The sequence below is a fragment of the Glossina fuscipes genome, unplaced genomic scaffold (assembly GCF_014805625.2).
Source record: "Glossina fuscipes isolate IAEA_lab_2018 unplaced genomic scaffold, Yale_Gfus_2 112, whole genome shotgun sequence".
NCBI classification, from domain to species: Eukaryota; Metazoa; Arthropoda; class Insecta; order Diptera; family Glossinidae; genus Glossina; species Glossina fuscipes.
This window is the reverse complement of record NW_023998455.1, coordinates 5,480,158-5,494,396: the sequence shown is the minus strand read 5'-3', so window position 1 is coordinate 5,494,396 and position 14,239 is coordinate 5,480,158. Positions and strand designations below refer to the sequence as shown.

Sequence of the window (14,239 nt, the reverse complement as noted above, 5' to 3'; positions counted from 1 at the left end):
TGTATGCTATGTATAATTTAATTCAATATTTATCACAAAAATTGAATAAACAAAAACAAGATCATTCACGTGAAAATTAATTTTGTTACGTAAGCTTACGGCCCGGACACTCTTATGTATAAGGACTAGCACGTAGACAAATTATATTATTTCCATTTTATTAGGAAATTAAATGCAAAATTATATTAGGTGTAAAAGTATAGCGTACTGAATGGCCGAAATTGCCCGACTATGACGTTTTTACTCCTTTTTTTTTTTTTATTAGTTTAATTTTAGTTTTTTGCTAATGGATTACGTCTTGAAATACTCAGTTCGCCTTTTTAAAATGCGAAGTGATGTAGAGAATTTAAAAAGTTTTGAGTTAAGTTGGCGGGCATGTTACCAGCTTGTGATTTAGGAAAAATTTTCCTTATTTCATTTCATGTTCATGTGCTAAAGGTGGGTTAAACTCTTGGCGCTTCTGCATAACTTATTTAAATTTTTATTTCATACCTGTGGGAATTTTAAGTGAATGAAAGTTCGCATAAAAAGGAAAAATATTGAAAATCAGTAGAACCAATGACATGAACGTGACAGGCGTTAAGTGAAAAATTAAACGAAAATTCCTCTTCCTTTCTCTACATCTATCATATTAGTCGAAAACAGAGGAAACATATTAAAACAAACAAAAAGAAAAAGCAAGACTTTGTAAATCTGAACAAGTTTAACATTCATTCAAAAATGGGAAAATTTTTTCACAACTATTAAAAACAAAAAAAAAATAAAAAAATGCTAAAAGTTGACATCAGTTTAATGCAAGAAAAAAGCGATTATTTTACTTCCCCCGAAAACTCCTATTTGATACTGTTTTTCCATGTCCAATAAAGCATCTCCTTCGTTAAATGTATACATACAAACATACAAACGTCTAAATATATGCACTCAAGTGTATTTCAAAGCTAAAGTTATCCTTAGAATAGCCACTGTCTACACTTGAGAGACAAGTGCGATACTACACGTAGAAGAATTACATGTTTTCCACCAGAATAGGCTGCGTCTTCAATCTCAAGGCACAACTTCAATTAATTATTATCAACTATGCCACAATCTCAGCGTCCTTTCAGTAAACGCAGCTGTCTACTGTAACGAATCTGAAGGAACTTGTTTGCAGTATATGTTTCAGAGGGTTCTCTGATTGTAAAAAGTCTGTTGCTATTTATGCGGATTTTGCTAAGGCGTTCGACTCGGATCGTAAACTGGCTATAAATAAATTGTAGGAATAGGGCTCCCCCTCCGCAAAGTTTGTTGCATTGTTGTACGCTACGTTTGCTTTCATTGCCTGTACACTGGGTTCCATCGGACCACTTAGCTCCGCTGCATTTTAATTTATTCATAAATGACTCAACGTTCTGTTTACAATTTTCAATAGCACTAATGTATGCAAATGTTGTTAAGTTGTTTAAGTATTTAATGCTATCAAGATCCTGCACTCCGAACTAACTGAACTATCTGTCTAATGGATAAATATAATAATATGTCGTTTAATCTGAAGAAATGCAAATAACTTTCCACTAACTCGGGAGTTATCGTTGATCGAAATTGCAAATTCAAGGTTGAGCTCTTTTGCGATTTATTAAGCACAGAAGGCATGAATTCAATTATGCCTACATTGCCGAAAGATTGTTTATATCATACTTTTTACGATTATTTTGCGATATTCTGTTTTAATATGGCGCCCAAAAGGGAAGTATTACGCTTACCAACTCCTATCTAAGCAAAAACATTATTTTTTTATGGTCTAGGATGGAATCCGGCATTAGCACTGCGACGCTATGCTGATGATTTTAAGCTTGTACATCTTCCTGTCTTGGAGTCTGGACGGAGTTTCTGGGCGTTTAATTAACTAACCTACAATTATTCCCTTATAGTGCTGCCACAATATCGTATGCTAATCGACGCCGAGTTGCATGCCGATGTTTTAACGCTTGTTTCATCATTTCATAAACCCAAGATTTTAGCATTGAATTAAAATACAAGATTTCTTCTATGTTATTATTGCTTTTCTATTGATTTCTTTTTTTCGTTTATAATTTTCGTAAAATTTTACAGAGCAATCTTAGGATAGTTAGTATATATGCGCTAAGTACGTAGATAAGAAACCACATTTTTGCATAGGTAATACACGTTTTTTCTATGAAATTGTTAAAAAAGAAAATTTTATTCGAAGAATGGCCCATATATACATCTGGCAGACAATTTCCGGAAGCCATGTTAAAGAAACTGTCGTCCTTTTGAGACAAACCAGTAAACGAACAATCGAACCAAGCGCGGCTCTGCAAGCACGTAACGCATCGCACCGATTATAACCAAGAAGACTCGAGGCTGGCAAATAAGTCCCATTCGCTAGCGCTGCCCACTTCTGGGCTTCGAATGCGTCGTGATGATTAACAACTCGCTTGCAATATGCAAAGGCAAGCAAAGTTAGTGTTTTTGTCGCCTGCTTTTAGTTATTCTACCTTCAACAACTCTTTCAATTCATTAAATAATGGATGGAATGCTTAAGTTTGGAAACTTAAATTACAATAAAAACCTATGTTTAAGAATTTCTTTTATGAATGACAACACAACAATCACTTGATTTTAGTTTTTCCACTTTAGTTAGCCATTCATATATCAAATTTGCTTTATCGTTGATTTTTTATGACTTCTTAATGATGATACCCATATCATTATCAGCAGCTGCCTTAAAAGAATAAACTAAGACTTAAAACGTTCTCTAGAGACATAAATGTTAAGATATAAGTAAGTTCATGTGACGTTACACGATAGACGACAATCTAAAAGTCCTTGTATAGGCGAGTGATTTTTATTTTTTATGACATAAACATAACGAAAAGAAAGTGAATGTGGACTACATTAAAAGTAAATACTAATATGGGGGGGTGGTTGTGAGAAAAATATGAAGAAAATCAAAAAAAAAAAAGAAAAATACTACAGACTTTTTATGACCGCACTGTACACCACCACTTTTACCACTTTCAAGAAAACTTTCATTATAATTTTTTATTTATTTATTTATTTTGTTTTTTTTTTTTTTTTGTTTTTTGGTGATTTTTGATTTTTTCTGACATTTATCAAATTTATCATAACATAGCCGAATACGGCATAGGGAAAAAGTGATGAGCATTTATGGTGAAGTGTGCAACAAAAATTAAATTAAATAAATTAATGTAGAAAATAATACAGCCTGAGCAAAAAAGCAAACTTTTCTTTCTCTCTCTCTCTCTCTCTCTCTCTCTCTCTCTCTCTCTTTTTCATAAGATAAGAACATCTCTACTGTTAGTTGATTACAATCTTAGATGAATTTATTGTATTAACGTTTTATTTGGGAATGTTAACGTCTACATAAATATATAATATAAACAATTTTTAAATAAACATCCGTTACTTTTAAACGTTACGTTAAAATCCATAATAATTCATATTAAATGTAAAAGTTTTGCATAAACAGACTATTGTTTAAGTTTTAGGAAATATGTGTACATTACGTGAAAGTAATTTGATAAATATAAATAATAAAAAAGGATAACGATATTCTTATTTATTGTGGTTTTTGGAAAATTCATGATATTTTTCTTCAAGAAATTTGAAGACCGATTCAAAAGCTGAACATGAAGTCCACTCATGCTTATTGTGACCTATAAAACAATAAGAAAGAAAAATCAGTTCAACTTGAAGACAAATCTTTCAATGTGCAACATATGAATCTCTGTGATTCTATTTGTATTACGTCATGAAAATATGTATTACAAATGAGAAATTAAAAGTACAAAAAACGTGACATGCTAGGTAGGCGAAAGCATTTTACTTCATTCGTATGATGCAACGATAATAGCCGTGAATTAGTAAAACAAAGTATCATGTGTTGAGAATAGAGAGAGAACAGAGAGCAGAATGACAACGGTTTGCCATGAACAAAAACACGAAGAACAAATTAATCACATATTCGTAGTTTTCGGTTAAATATAAAAATGTAATTGTGATCTATGTTACGTGTACCAAATAGGCAGACGGAATTATTAAAGATTGAAGTGATTTCATGCAAGAAAAAATTGGAATGTGTAGCCACGCTGTCGGCAAATAAAAGTATGTTGCTTTTTAAAAGCTACTGTTCTTATATCGGATAATGAAAGGCGACGCAACATACTCTTAGTTAATATAATGTGTACGAAGGACACACCTCAGTAATCTAAGCAAAGATTATTATATAAACAATAGGTTTTCTTTTTCTGATTAGAGACTGAAGTAAAATTTAGTAATCCACACAAGTTGTTAAACCGCTAATGTGATATCAATGAACAAACAGACGAAATGTATGCATTTTGTATGCGCTATGAGTGTATGATAAAAATGCTTACATATCTCAAGTGGAAAAATGGAAATTTTACTCAATTACCTGCTGAAACCATTTTTATATTCCCTTTGCCTAATTCGATTTCTGTGTCCAGAGGTTCATTGCTAGCAATCCAGTTGCAAGTTTTTCCAGATATAATTTTTTTTACACTTTCGTTCAGTACATAGAGAGCTGCGTCCGTAAAGGCTATGGCAAATACATGTTTGTTAAAAAATTCAGGGAAGCGTTGAGCCTAAATTTATATATAGAGAAAAAGAGGGTACATAGAAGTTGGTTTTCCTTTTTTTATTTAAAGGTTTACCAAATCCAATGTGACTGCCCCTCCAGCGCTGTGTGCTACAATAGCTACTGCTTCAGGTTCACACTCCATTACGTATTTCTCCCATACATAAATGGCATGAGCAGCGGCTGTATTTAAGCCAGTTATAGGCACGCGCTTGCCATCTACATTGCGATAATTATCATTTGTGTTGGTTACTAAAATATCATAGCCGAGCTCTTGAGCCCTCCTTATGTAAGGTAATTGAGTGCCATGATCCAAGGAATTATTAATTATTAAACTGAAAAATAATGTAAAATTAGTATTGTTTTTCTTTTCGCTTATCATTAACTTTTAGCTAAAAATCGCTACAAAATCCTAAATTCATTGCATTAGAATTTAGAAAGCGAAGCCAAGCCAAGCCAAGCTTTCATTGGCAATGCATAATGCAGGGCAAGATGTGTCGCTTAAGAAGTTAATTGCCTTCAATAACAAGACTGAAATTGATCGAATCTTCCCTATTCACATTTCTTTGATTTAACTATACTTCCCCGAAATGACGAATCGATAATAGGCTCTAAAATGAGCGCAGAAAATTGGGTAAATCTTGCTTCAGAACACCACATCTGATCTTCATAAAAGACCTCGTTCGCTCATTGGATTAAGGAAAGTTGTGTACTTATTTCTAGTAAATAGCTAATTAGCTGGCCTATACCTTCTGTATCTTCCGTAAAATATAAGCTGTACGTTTCAAAATGCACAGTCGAGTAAAGAAAATCGACAAACCCAGTAACAAACACTTACAAATCCTATACTTTTATAAATATCAATAGTCTTGGCTACCTTCTTGCCCATTGTCCAGCTCGTACAAATCCACAGCCATGAATGATGACAATTAACTTTTTAGGTTTATGCAATTGCTCGGGAGAAGTGAAAAAAAAAGTCGCCTCTTCAAGAGGTGCAGTTTCGGGTATATAAGTACGCGATAAACCGTTTTTCTCTAATAAATCGTAAACGATGTCAGGAATTTGCTAAAAAGAAGAAAAAGCAAACATTAATCAAACGCGAATTATTCCATGAGCAACAAAGCCAAGAATTTACGTCAGCCAGCTTTTCGTAATGGGCCTGATTTTTCTCCTGATCTTGGAACACGTCAAATTCAAAAGGTTCATCACTTACTTTCCCGAATTTATCGATTTTACGCAATTGACCAGCTGCAAATTTCACAATGAAACCATAAATTAAAAGAAATATGAATTAAACTGAAGAAAATAAAGGAAACTCGATGCTTTACCTTGGTTGAAAGCGTAACCAAGTTTTTTTAATTCCTTTTCCGCTTTTGATGAAATATTCGATGTCGAAGAATATTCGCTCATAGTAAATCGTGACGCCAGCAAAATGAACTTTTTAAATTTAATTAACTGCTTTTGTTTATTGTTGTTGTTGCTTGATTGATATCTTTTGCAAAGGATTTTGCTATTGAACAATTTTTATTTTTATTTATCCTTTTTAATCTGCAAACATATCCTCATTAACTAAAGAGAAGAGAGTTCCAAAAAAAAAGCGAAAAATGTAAACAAGCCGTCAATTTGGGGTTGCCAAGCCTAAGTGGAAGCCCAAAAACCCTGATAAAGTAGTTCAATCAATTAACTGTAGAGGGCATTATACAACAAGTTGATGGATGTTTGTTTTATGCGTTCTCCTCTTTTAATAAAAATTCTGAAATATTTTTTTTTTCGGTAAATTTTTTTTTTTCAATAGTTGTTAATCACGATTGCATTAGTTTTCGTTAATTAAAATGAGTCCTTCTTTTTATATTACATATAACATTAGTTAAGAGCCGGCCGAACTTGATAGTGAAGCACTTGCACTGCCACTACTTGCAGCAAATAGTTGACGTAAGTTTGAGAAGAAATCCCAGATTTTACTACCTATTGATCCTAAGAATTCGAGAATTTGCAAATCTGGGCCCTCGTTAATCATTTCACGTTCCTCCTCGGTTTCGATAGCGGTGTCGTTATTATTTTCTTCATTATTCATTTCGCTTTCACTCAGTATATGATGATGACGATTCGATTGGCCACGAAAGGTATGATTAAGATTTCCGCTACGCGCATGATCAAGTAAATGTTTAACAGGTTCCAAAACAGGTATACTTTTTTTTACACGCAACCACGAACTTTTGTTCTGTTCAAAGTCAATTTGGTCTTTAGAACGAATACTGTTTTCCAATGTATTTAATTCTGCGGTTAACATCTCATCATCTTGGTATTTATTAATTATTCCATTTTCTTTAATTAAATTATTATCCACATTTACCGCAAATCTGTCAGGCAGTCTATGAAACATTCCATTTCGGGAATTTTCAATATCAAATTCAGCGTATTCTTGGCGTTTATTTTGTATCTGAAATTTGTTTTCTTTACTTTGCTGTTCATAGTCAGCTATACGAGAATTGAAAGCTTCGGTGGAAATAGTATGCAAGGCTTTACTGTTTTGTACAGCGATAGTCTGTAATAAATGAGTAACAAAATTAATGCTCTCTCAGATTTTCATGCTTACATAATACATTAATATTCTATAGATGAAATGTTGGCATTAACGGCCTCCTAATTTTGATTACGTTTATTTGCACGTAAATGAAATATTTTATTAATAATGTGTTTTCTTCCATATCTGTTTTATTAACATTTTGTTAATCAATCAAAATGGATTATATATATAGACTTATATTAAATTGTCAAAAAGTTTTCAATTTCCACAAATTCATTTCGTCCAGTCCAGTTGCATTCACAATATTTGTATTAACAATTCTGCAATTACTTTCAGGCTTAATATTTTCGAGGCGACTTTACGTACGTTAAACTGTTTCGTAAAATAATTGATAACCATGTCCTTATATTCTACGGAGTTAAGTGATAAATATAAAATAAGGTAATATGGCGGTAAGATCAAGACAACCTTTTCACAGTTATTTTAGTTTGTCAATCTAAGTGTGTCTGTTCGTCAGAATCCAGTTTGAGACTTAGTAATCTATGATTAGCTGCAAAACTTATAGATTTGGGTGCACCTCACTCGAAACCCCATTAAATCTCATAGCCGTAACAAGCTCCCACAAGTTTTAGCTAATGATGGGGTTGTTTACTTTATATTACTTACTACACTTTTAAAGACGGTAATGTTCACTATTTAATTTTTGGTTCTCACTTCGCTTTTTTCGATTACTTTTATTATCTGATTTGATTGTATAAATTATGTTTTCATGTTGTACGAGCGTGTGTGTGGGTTTCAATGTATTTGTTGTAGATGTAACGTCACTTGATGTCTTAACTTTATTTTCGGGAAAAAATATCATTTGTGAAATTTTAAGACAATGTTCGGTATTTTTATTTTTCTCCGACCAATCTTTGTTCGATATACTTCTATATACGCCAAGAAAATTTAATTTTTAAGTTAATTACTAATTGGATGTATAAATTTATTTCCTTAAATTTCAATCATACTGGTAAATTTTTTTTGGACTATAATATATTCTCATGAAAAGTAAGCGTAAGGTAAAGAGATCTAATCTTTACTACTAGAAAAGTGATATGTAATAGGTTAGGAAAACGTTCAGGTTCAGGTTTTGAACTCCGTCCTCCTATATAAGACTTCTTCATCAAGTCATAATTTCATTTAAAATTTCTATATTTTATAAAATTTTAGTAGACGAAGTGACACATTGCTCAAGTATTTTAGCTTGTTTTAGGTTAAGGAGGAAGAAGTAGAAGCAAGAAAATTATATTCATCTGTGTCTGCAACTTTTCCAAGTACAACCTTTGAATCAAAAAAACAAAAAAAAAAAATTAAAAAATAACAATCAAGAATATTTTAGCTGAGCAAGGCCGACCATTAAACATCCTATAGCATTTTGCCTAGTAGCGTTGTTCACTCGTTTTGGTAATAATGCCTCAAAAGCTACACACTATTTTCATGCGAAAACATACTTTTGCTGTGAGCCGGCCTATTGGAGGATTAATTTACTTCCCCAGAAATTTATTGTTTCTCATTTTTCGTTATAGAAAAGTAGAAATTGTAATATCTTTCCATATGAGGTATTGCCTTTAAAGTTAACCCCTATATATGTTGGAATCTAAAGGATAGATCTATGTGATCCAAATTCCCTTCTGTTAATTTTGTCGGAAAAGCTCACCGATCGGGATCGCCATTAGGCCGAACTAGGTTAGTGTGACTGATCATCATCATTTTTCATCAAAATCTCTCAAAAATTGCATGCTGTAGATACATACAAAAACACATGGACAGTTGTTAGACGGGGTTAGATCGATTCAGATTCTAAAAATAAAGACTTTCTAGCGGTCTAAACTGAATGAGACTTGCTTATCAGAAATAGTAGCGTAGCCATTTAACTCACATTTGTTGCCAACACCGTTATTACAAAATACCACATTTTTTTTTTTTTTTTTTTGTTTAAACTTTATTCCAAATAACGCGTTTAATTTTGGAGAAAATATTTCACTTACAGCCACACACCATAATTAACAATCTTCAACTGAACTGAAAACACATTAAGTGAAGAATATCAAGACAATAGCATTTATTGTGTTGATACTTGAAAAGCATAAATTTAATAAATTTGAATTCATAATGCGTACAAATTTTAGCCAAACTCTTCGCCGCCTCAGAAGATACCGTGAAGTCAGTATTTAGCGAAAATAACTTAAGAGCAACTATTGACTGCAATTGATGAATAATTAATAAATCCGTAAATTATTTATATAAGTACGAATTTCCTTTGGTTATGCAACTTTTGTGTTGTTATATGTTGTGTGTGGTAAATAAGAGGAAAAAAATGTCCTGAAGCACTCTTCTTTAGAAAAACAACTTAAAAAAAAAAAACACTGTAGCAGAAACTCACTGTAGCATGTTGGAAAACTGTTTTCACAAATTAGCATTTTTCAGGTTTTTCGACAACTAAAGCAAGCCTTTGCTTTTTTCATGAACTGTCTTATAGAACTTTTGAAATAGAAGCTTTATTTCTCTAATATTGTCTTCTTGAAAAAACGAAAAAAATTCCGACGTTATCTCTTCCGTTAGTGACAAAATTTTTCGTATATTTTATTTTATGCTAGAAAATGCAAATACTTGGAAAATTTTCAACTACATTGCAAGTAAGAATTTAAGCATCGTATACGAAAAAGTTGTATTCTTTTTTTTCTAATATTTATTCCATTTTATTTTTATATTTCATAGTTTACTAGAAGACTGTCATGTAATTTCAGTTCGGGACGTTACACCTCGTTGGTGCTGACAAATCAACCTCAAGGCCATATTAAATCCGAATTTTCTCGTCCGCGTCTCTATTCGACCAAATTGGAAAATGATAATCAAAAATGTGTCTCTTTGACGAACGACCGTTTAGAGCTATCGAATCCGCTCAGTGTGGACCGTTTAAAAGTCAATAAGTTTTTGTCTGTGACTATACGCGATCTAGCTCCTTTGTGTTGTTCTGGTGCGATGAAAATGTTTTTATTACCTCTGAGTGAAACTGAAGATGACAATGTCATAGAAAATGCTTTAGCTTCAGTATTTAAGTCTACGCGTCACCATGAAACATTCGATAACGTTAACAATGTATTACAGCAGTTATCAGAGAAATGTGAAAATTCACTCGGAAGAGAAACAGAGACGATTTCAAAAAAGACAAATCTCGTCAAAAATACTGGCTTAGTGCTATACAAACAAAACGAAATTAATGCTATGGAACCATTGAAAAGGGATATTAAAAATACTGAAAATAATTGGAGAAAGGATCCTATAATGTCGTTTCAAATTGAGAAATTATTAGACTTCGCACAGGTAAGACTAAGAAATGAAATCAAGAATGGCATTACTAGGGGAATTCAGAATGCCTTAACGCGTTGTGTAAGATTCGGAGACAAAAGCTCTTGCGCGCAAGCGTTTTCAGTTAGTTCCGAGAATTTTTTAAGACTCTATTCTACTAAGGCCTGCTCAACAAAGCTATTCAATTCTCACATAGTATGCATCGCAGAAACAAAGGCACCTTTTACCCAATTGCCTCTACAGGTTTGCGGAGGTTTTACAAGAAAATTTCAGCAAAAAGGCTCTTTAAAGGAGACTCCTTTATTTAGACATAAATACGAGGTTCGTCTCAAATCAGATAAATGCAAGGAAGATCCATGTAAAGAGGTTCAGGAATGCCCCGATACTTGCAAGAAGGAACTTAAAAAGGTCGACCACAATAAAAAATTAGATAAAGGAAAAGTAAAAAAGAGGAAGCCGATGGGTTGCAGCCTCGGGAATACCCAAAAGAAAGACGGCGGTAAACCAAAAAAAGCCAATTCCAGCAATAAAATAATGGCAGTCTTATCGAGCATTCCACGGAGTGACGTTCACGTTGCCCGGATTTCAATGAAAACTATTGATTTGAAAATTGCTGGCAAATCCAGACGTGTGTTCCAGGAAAGCCCTTTTAGTAGTAATTCGAACATGGATGACATTTCGAGCAAGGTCGAATGTACTAACTCGGACAGTGTCGTGGACGCAACCCTAGTTGAGAGTAAAACAGGTTATACAACCCCTAGAAGTTCAATTAACCGTTATTCTGGTCACTGGAAAGGATCTAACGCACGGGATGAAGGGGAAAGCCAGCGAAGTAGTTCTTCCGGTTTCAGAACCGAGAACAGCGGTTCGGTCTCTAGCTTCAATCCACCCGGGGGTGGTGATAGCTCTGGCAAAGGGTATTCGTTGAAATCAAGAGCCGGTGGGCAAAGCCAGATCAATGACGTCTTTGAGAACAACGATACTTGTATCGGCAACAGCTCAAGTCTATGGAGAGCATCGAGTGCAAGAGGGGAAGGTAGGATCCAGCGTAGTAATTCTTTCCCAGGCAGGAGGCAGGATGACAGTTCGTCCTCGAGCTTTTATGCTTGCGAGAACGATAGCTCGAGCAGGTGGCAATCGGCTAGCTCAAAAGTCGGACGACGATGTCGAACAAATGATGCCTGTGAGAAAAGCGATTCTTGCGCCATCAACAGCTCCAAACAGTGGAGAGCATCCAGTGCAAGAGGCGAGGGCCGAAGCGCATTTGAAAGTTTACCCTTGGATAGCAATTCTTGCGAAAACGATCCATGCGCAAGCAGTAGTTCATCCTCTGATAAACGCATGGGTTCCTCAGGCTCCAGGAGCCAAGGCAGCAGTTCATCAAACTGCGACCCATGCGCAAGTGATAATCAGAACCGAAGGCAATCAGGCAGTTCTCGAGGTGAGGGCAGAAGTTTACGAGATAATCTTTCCGCGCGACGAGCGAACGATTTTTGCGAAAGAAGTGACCCATGCGAGAGTAGTAGTTCATCTGGTAGAAGCAATAGTTCGTCAGGCCACAGAAGCCAAGGCAGCAGATCTTCGAGCTGTGATCCCTGTGCATTCGATAACTCGGACCGACAGCAATCCTCGGGTGCCAGATTCGATGGTAAAAGCCAGCGCGGAACTTTAGCTGCGAGAATGAGTAGCGATTCCTGTGAAAATAATGACTCATACGCATGTAATACATTCTCTGGTAGAAGTAGTAGTTCGCCTTGCTACGAAAGCCAGGACACCATTTCTTCCGCGAGCTGCGATCCATGCGCAAGCAATAGTTCGAACCGATGGCAACCATCGAATTCAAGAGGCGAAGGGAGAAGCGCGCGTAGTGATTCGCCCTCGCACCTCAGCAGCAATTCTTGCGAAAACGTTGATCCATGCGCGAGCAGTAGGTCATCGTCTGATAAACGCATGGGCTCCTCAGGTTGTAGGGACCAAGACAACACTTCATCAAGCTGCGACCCATGCGCAAGTGATAATCAGAACCGATGGCAATCATCCAGTTTCCGAGGTGAGGGCAGAAGTTCACGAAGTAGTCTTTCCGCACGACGAACCAGCGATTCTTGCGAAAGCAGCGACCCATGCTCAAGCAGTAGGTCATCCTCTGGTCAACGCATGGGTTCGTCGGGTTACAGAAGCCAAGGCAGCAGTTCTTCGAGCTGCGACCCCTGCGCATACGATAACTCGGACCGACGACAATCCTCGAGTGCCAGATTTGAGGGTAGAAACTCACTTAGTAGTTCACCATCGCGACATAGCGATTTTTGCGAAAACAGTGATCCATGTGCGAGCAGCGATTGTGGTAGAAGTATGAATTTCTCAGACTACAGAAGCCAAAATAGCAGTTCTTTACGCAGCTGTGACCCTTGTTCAAGCGGTAAATCGAGCGGGCAGCAAAGATCCGAAGGAAGAAACCAGCGCAGTAGTACATTTTCAGGCCGTAGAAGCAATTCATGCGAAAATATTGACCCATGTACGAACGGTAGTCAATCCTCTGATAGGAGCCGTATTTCATCAGGGTACAGAAACCAAGGCAATAGGTCATCCTCTTGCCGTGACCCCTGCGCGAACGATAACTCGAGCGAATGGCAATCAACTAGCGCAAGATCGGAAGGCAGGAGCCAGCACAACGGTTACTCTTCATGCGAAAGTCGCGACCCTTGCGAGAGCAGTAGCTCGTTTTCGGGCAGAAGCAGCAATTCGTCAGGCTACAGCAGCCAAGGCAATAGTTCGACTTCGTGCTGTGACCCATGCGCGAGCAGCAATTCGACCGGGTGGTACTCAAGTGCGAGACCCGAAGGCGGACTTCCGTGCAATAGCTCATCCTCGGGTGTGAGCAGCGAACGATATGAAAACACTGATCGGTGTGCGAGCTATAATGCCAACCGGTCGCACGCATCGCGTGCAATGTCTGATGGCAACAGATTCGAAAGCAATAGAGTAGAGGGAAAAAGTCGTAGTTCATCGCTGGGCACGAGTCAATGTAATACTTCATCATCTGGTAAGAATCAGCGCAGTAGTAGTTCATCAAGTAAGGGAAAGCGCAATAACTCCAGTTCTGGGAAGAGTAGTAGTTCATGCGCGGGTAAGAATAAAAAATCGTCGAAAGCAAAGGCACAGAGCAAGTCAGCCTCACCTCTTTGCAAAAAAGGTGGAAACAAAAAAGGTGGGGAAAAGAAGACTGATCCTTGCAAAGAAGAAGATAACAAGTCTGATGCTAAATGCAACAAAGATCCTTGCACGGACAAATCAAAAGATAAAAAGTCAAAATCTACAGATCTTTGCAAGAAAACGGATAAAAAGGATGGCCAAAAGGATGACAAGAAAAGCGGCAAGAAAACGGATCCATGTAGCACAAACGATAGAAAAACCGACAAGAAAGACAGCAAGGATGCCGGAAAAGGTGACAAAAAAGCGGATCCTTGCAACAAGGATGGCCAAAAGGATGGCCAAAAGGATGACAAGAAAAGAGGCAAGAAAACGGATCCATGTAGCACAAACGATAAAAAAACCGACAAGAAAGACAGCAAGAATGACAAAAAAGGCGATGAAAAAGCGGATCCTTGCAGCAAAGATAACAAAAAAGGCGATAAAAAAGCAGATCCTTGTAGCAAAGATGACAAAAAGGGCGATAAAAAAGCGGATCCCTGCAGCAAAAATAACAAAAAAGGCGACAAAAAAGAAGATCCTTGCAGCAAGGATGA

The 14,239-nt window shown here is 36.2% G+C and overlaps 2 protein-coding genes across 2 annotated transcripts; both read right to left on the bottom strand.

The window, feature by feature from the left end:
• Positions 1–3,343: 3,343 nt before the first annotated feature.
• On the bottom strand, positions 3,344–6,459 carry LOC119639584 (FAM172 family protein homolog CG10038). Its single transcript, XM_038037049.1, has 6 exons — positions 5,947–6,459; positions 5,754–5,866; positions 5,496–5,683; positions 4,695–4,953; positions 4,436–4,625; positions 3,344–3,677 (listed from the first exon to the last, which is right to left on the bottom strand). Exons 1-6 carry the CDS (start codon positions 6,026–6,028, stop codon positions 3,577–3,579), a joined length of 933 nt encoding a protein of 310 aa, XP_037892977.1. The 5' UTR covers positions 6,029–6,459; the 3' UTR covers positions 3,344–3,576.
• LOC119639586 lies at positions 6,460–9,146 on the bottom strand. Its single transcript, XM_038037050.1, has 2 exons — positions 9,067–9,146; positions 6,460–7,163 (listed from the first exon to the last, which is right to left on the bottom strand). Exons 1-2 carry the CDS (start codon positions 9,100–9,102, stop codon positions 6,486–6,488), a joined length of 714 nt encoding a protein of 237 aa, XP_037892978.1. The 5' UTR covers positions 9,103–9,146; the 3' UTR covers positions 6,460–6,485.
• Between the last annotated feature and the right edge of the window lie 5,093 nt (positions 9,147–14,239).

Coding starts and splice junctions, on each gene's coding strand:
- LOC119639584 (XM_038037049.1), bottom strand. CDS start 6,028: ATGAGCGAATATTCTTCGACATCGAATATTTCATCAAAAGCGGAAAAG. Junction 5,684..5,753: donor ATTACGAAAAGCTGGCTGAC/GTAAATTCTTGG, acceptor TCTTCTTTTTAG/CAAATTCCTGACATCGTTTA. Junction 3,678..4,435: donor TATAAAAATGGTTTCAGCAG/GTAATTGAGTAA, acceptor ATTGTTTTATAG/GTCACAATAAGCATGAGTGG.
- LOC119639586 (XM_038037050.1), bottom strand. CDS start 9,102: ATGTGGTATTTTGTAATAACGGTGTTGGCAACAAAT. Junction 7,164..9,066: donor TAACGGTGTTGGCAACAAAT/GTGAGTTAAATG, acceptor CATTTATTACAG/ACTATCGCTGTACAAAACAG.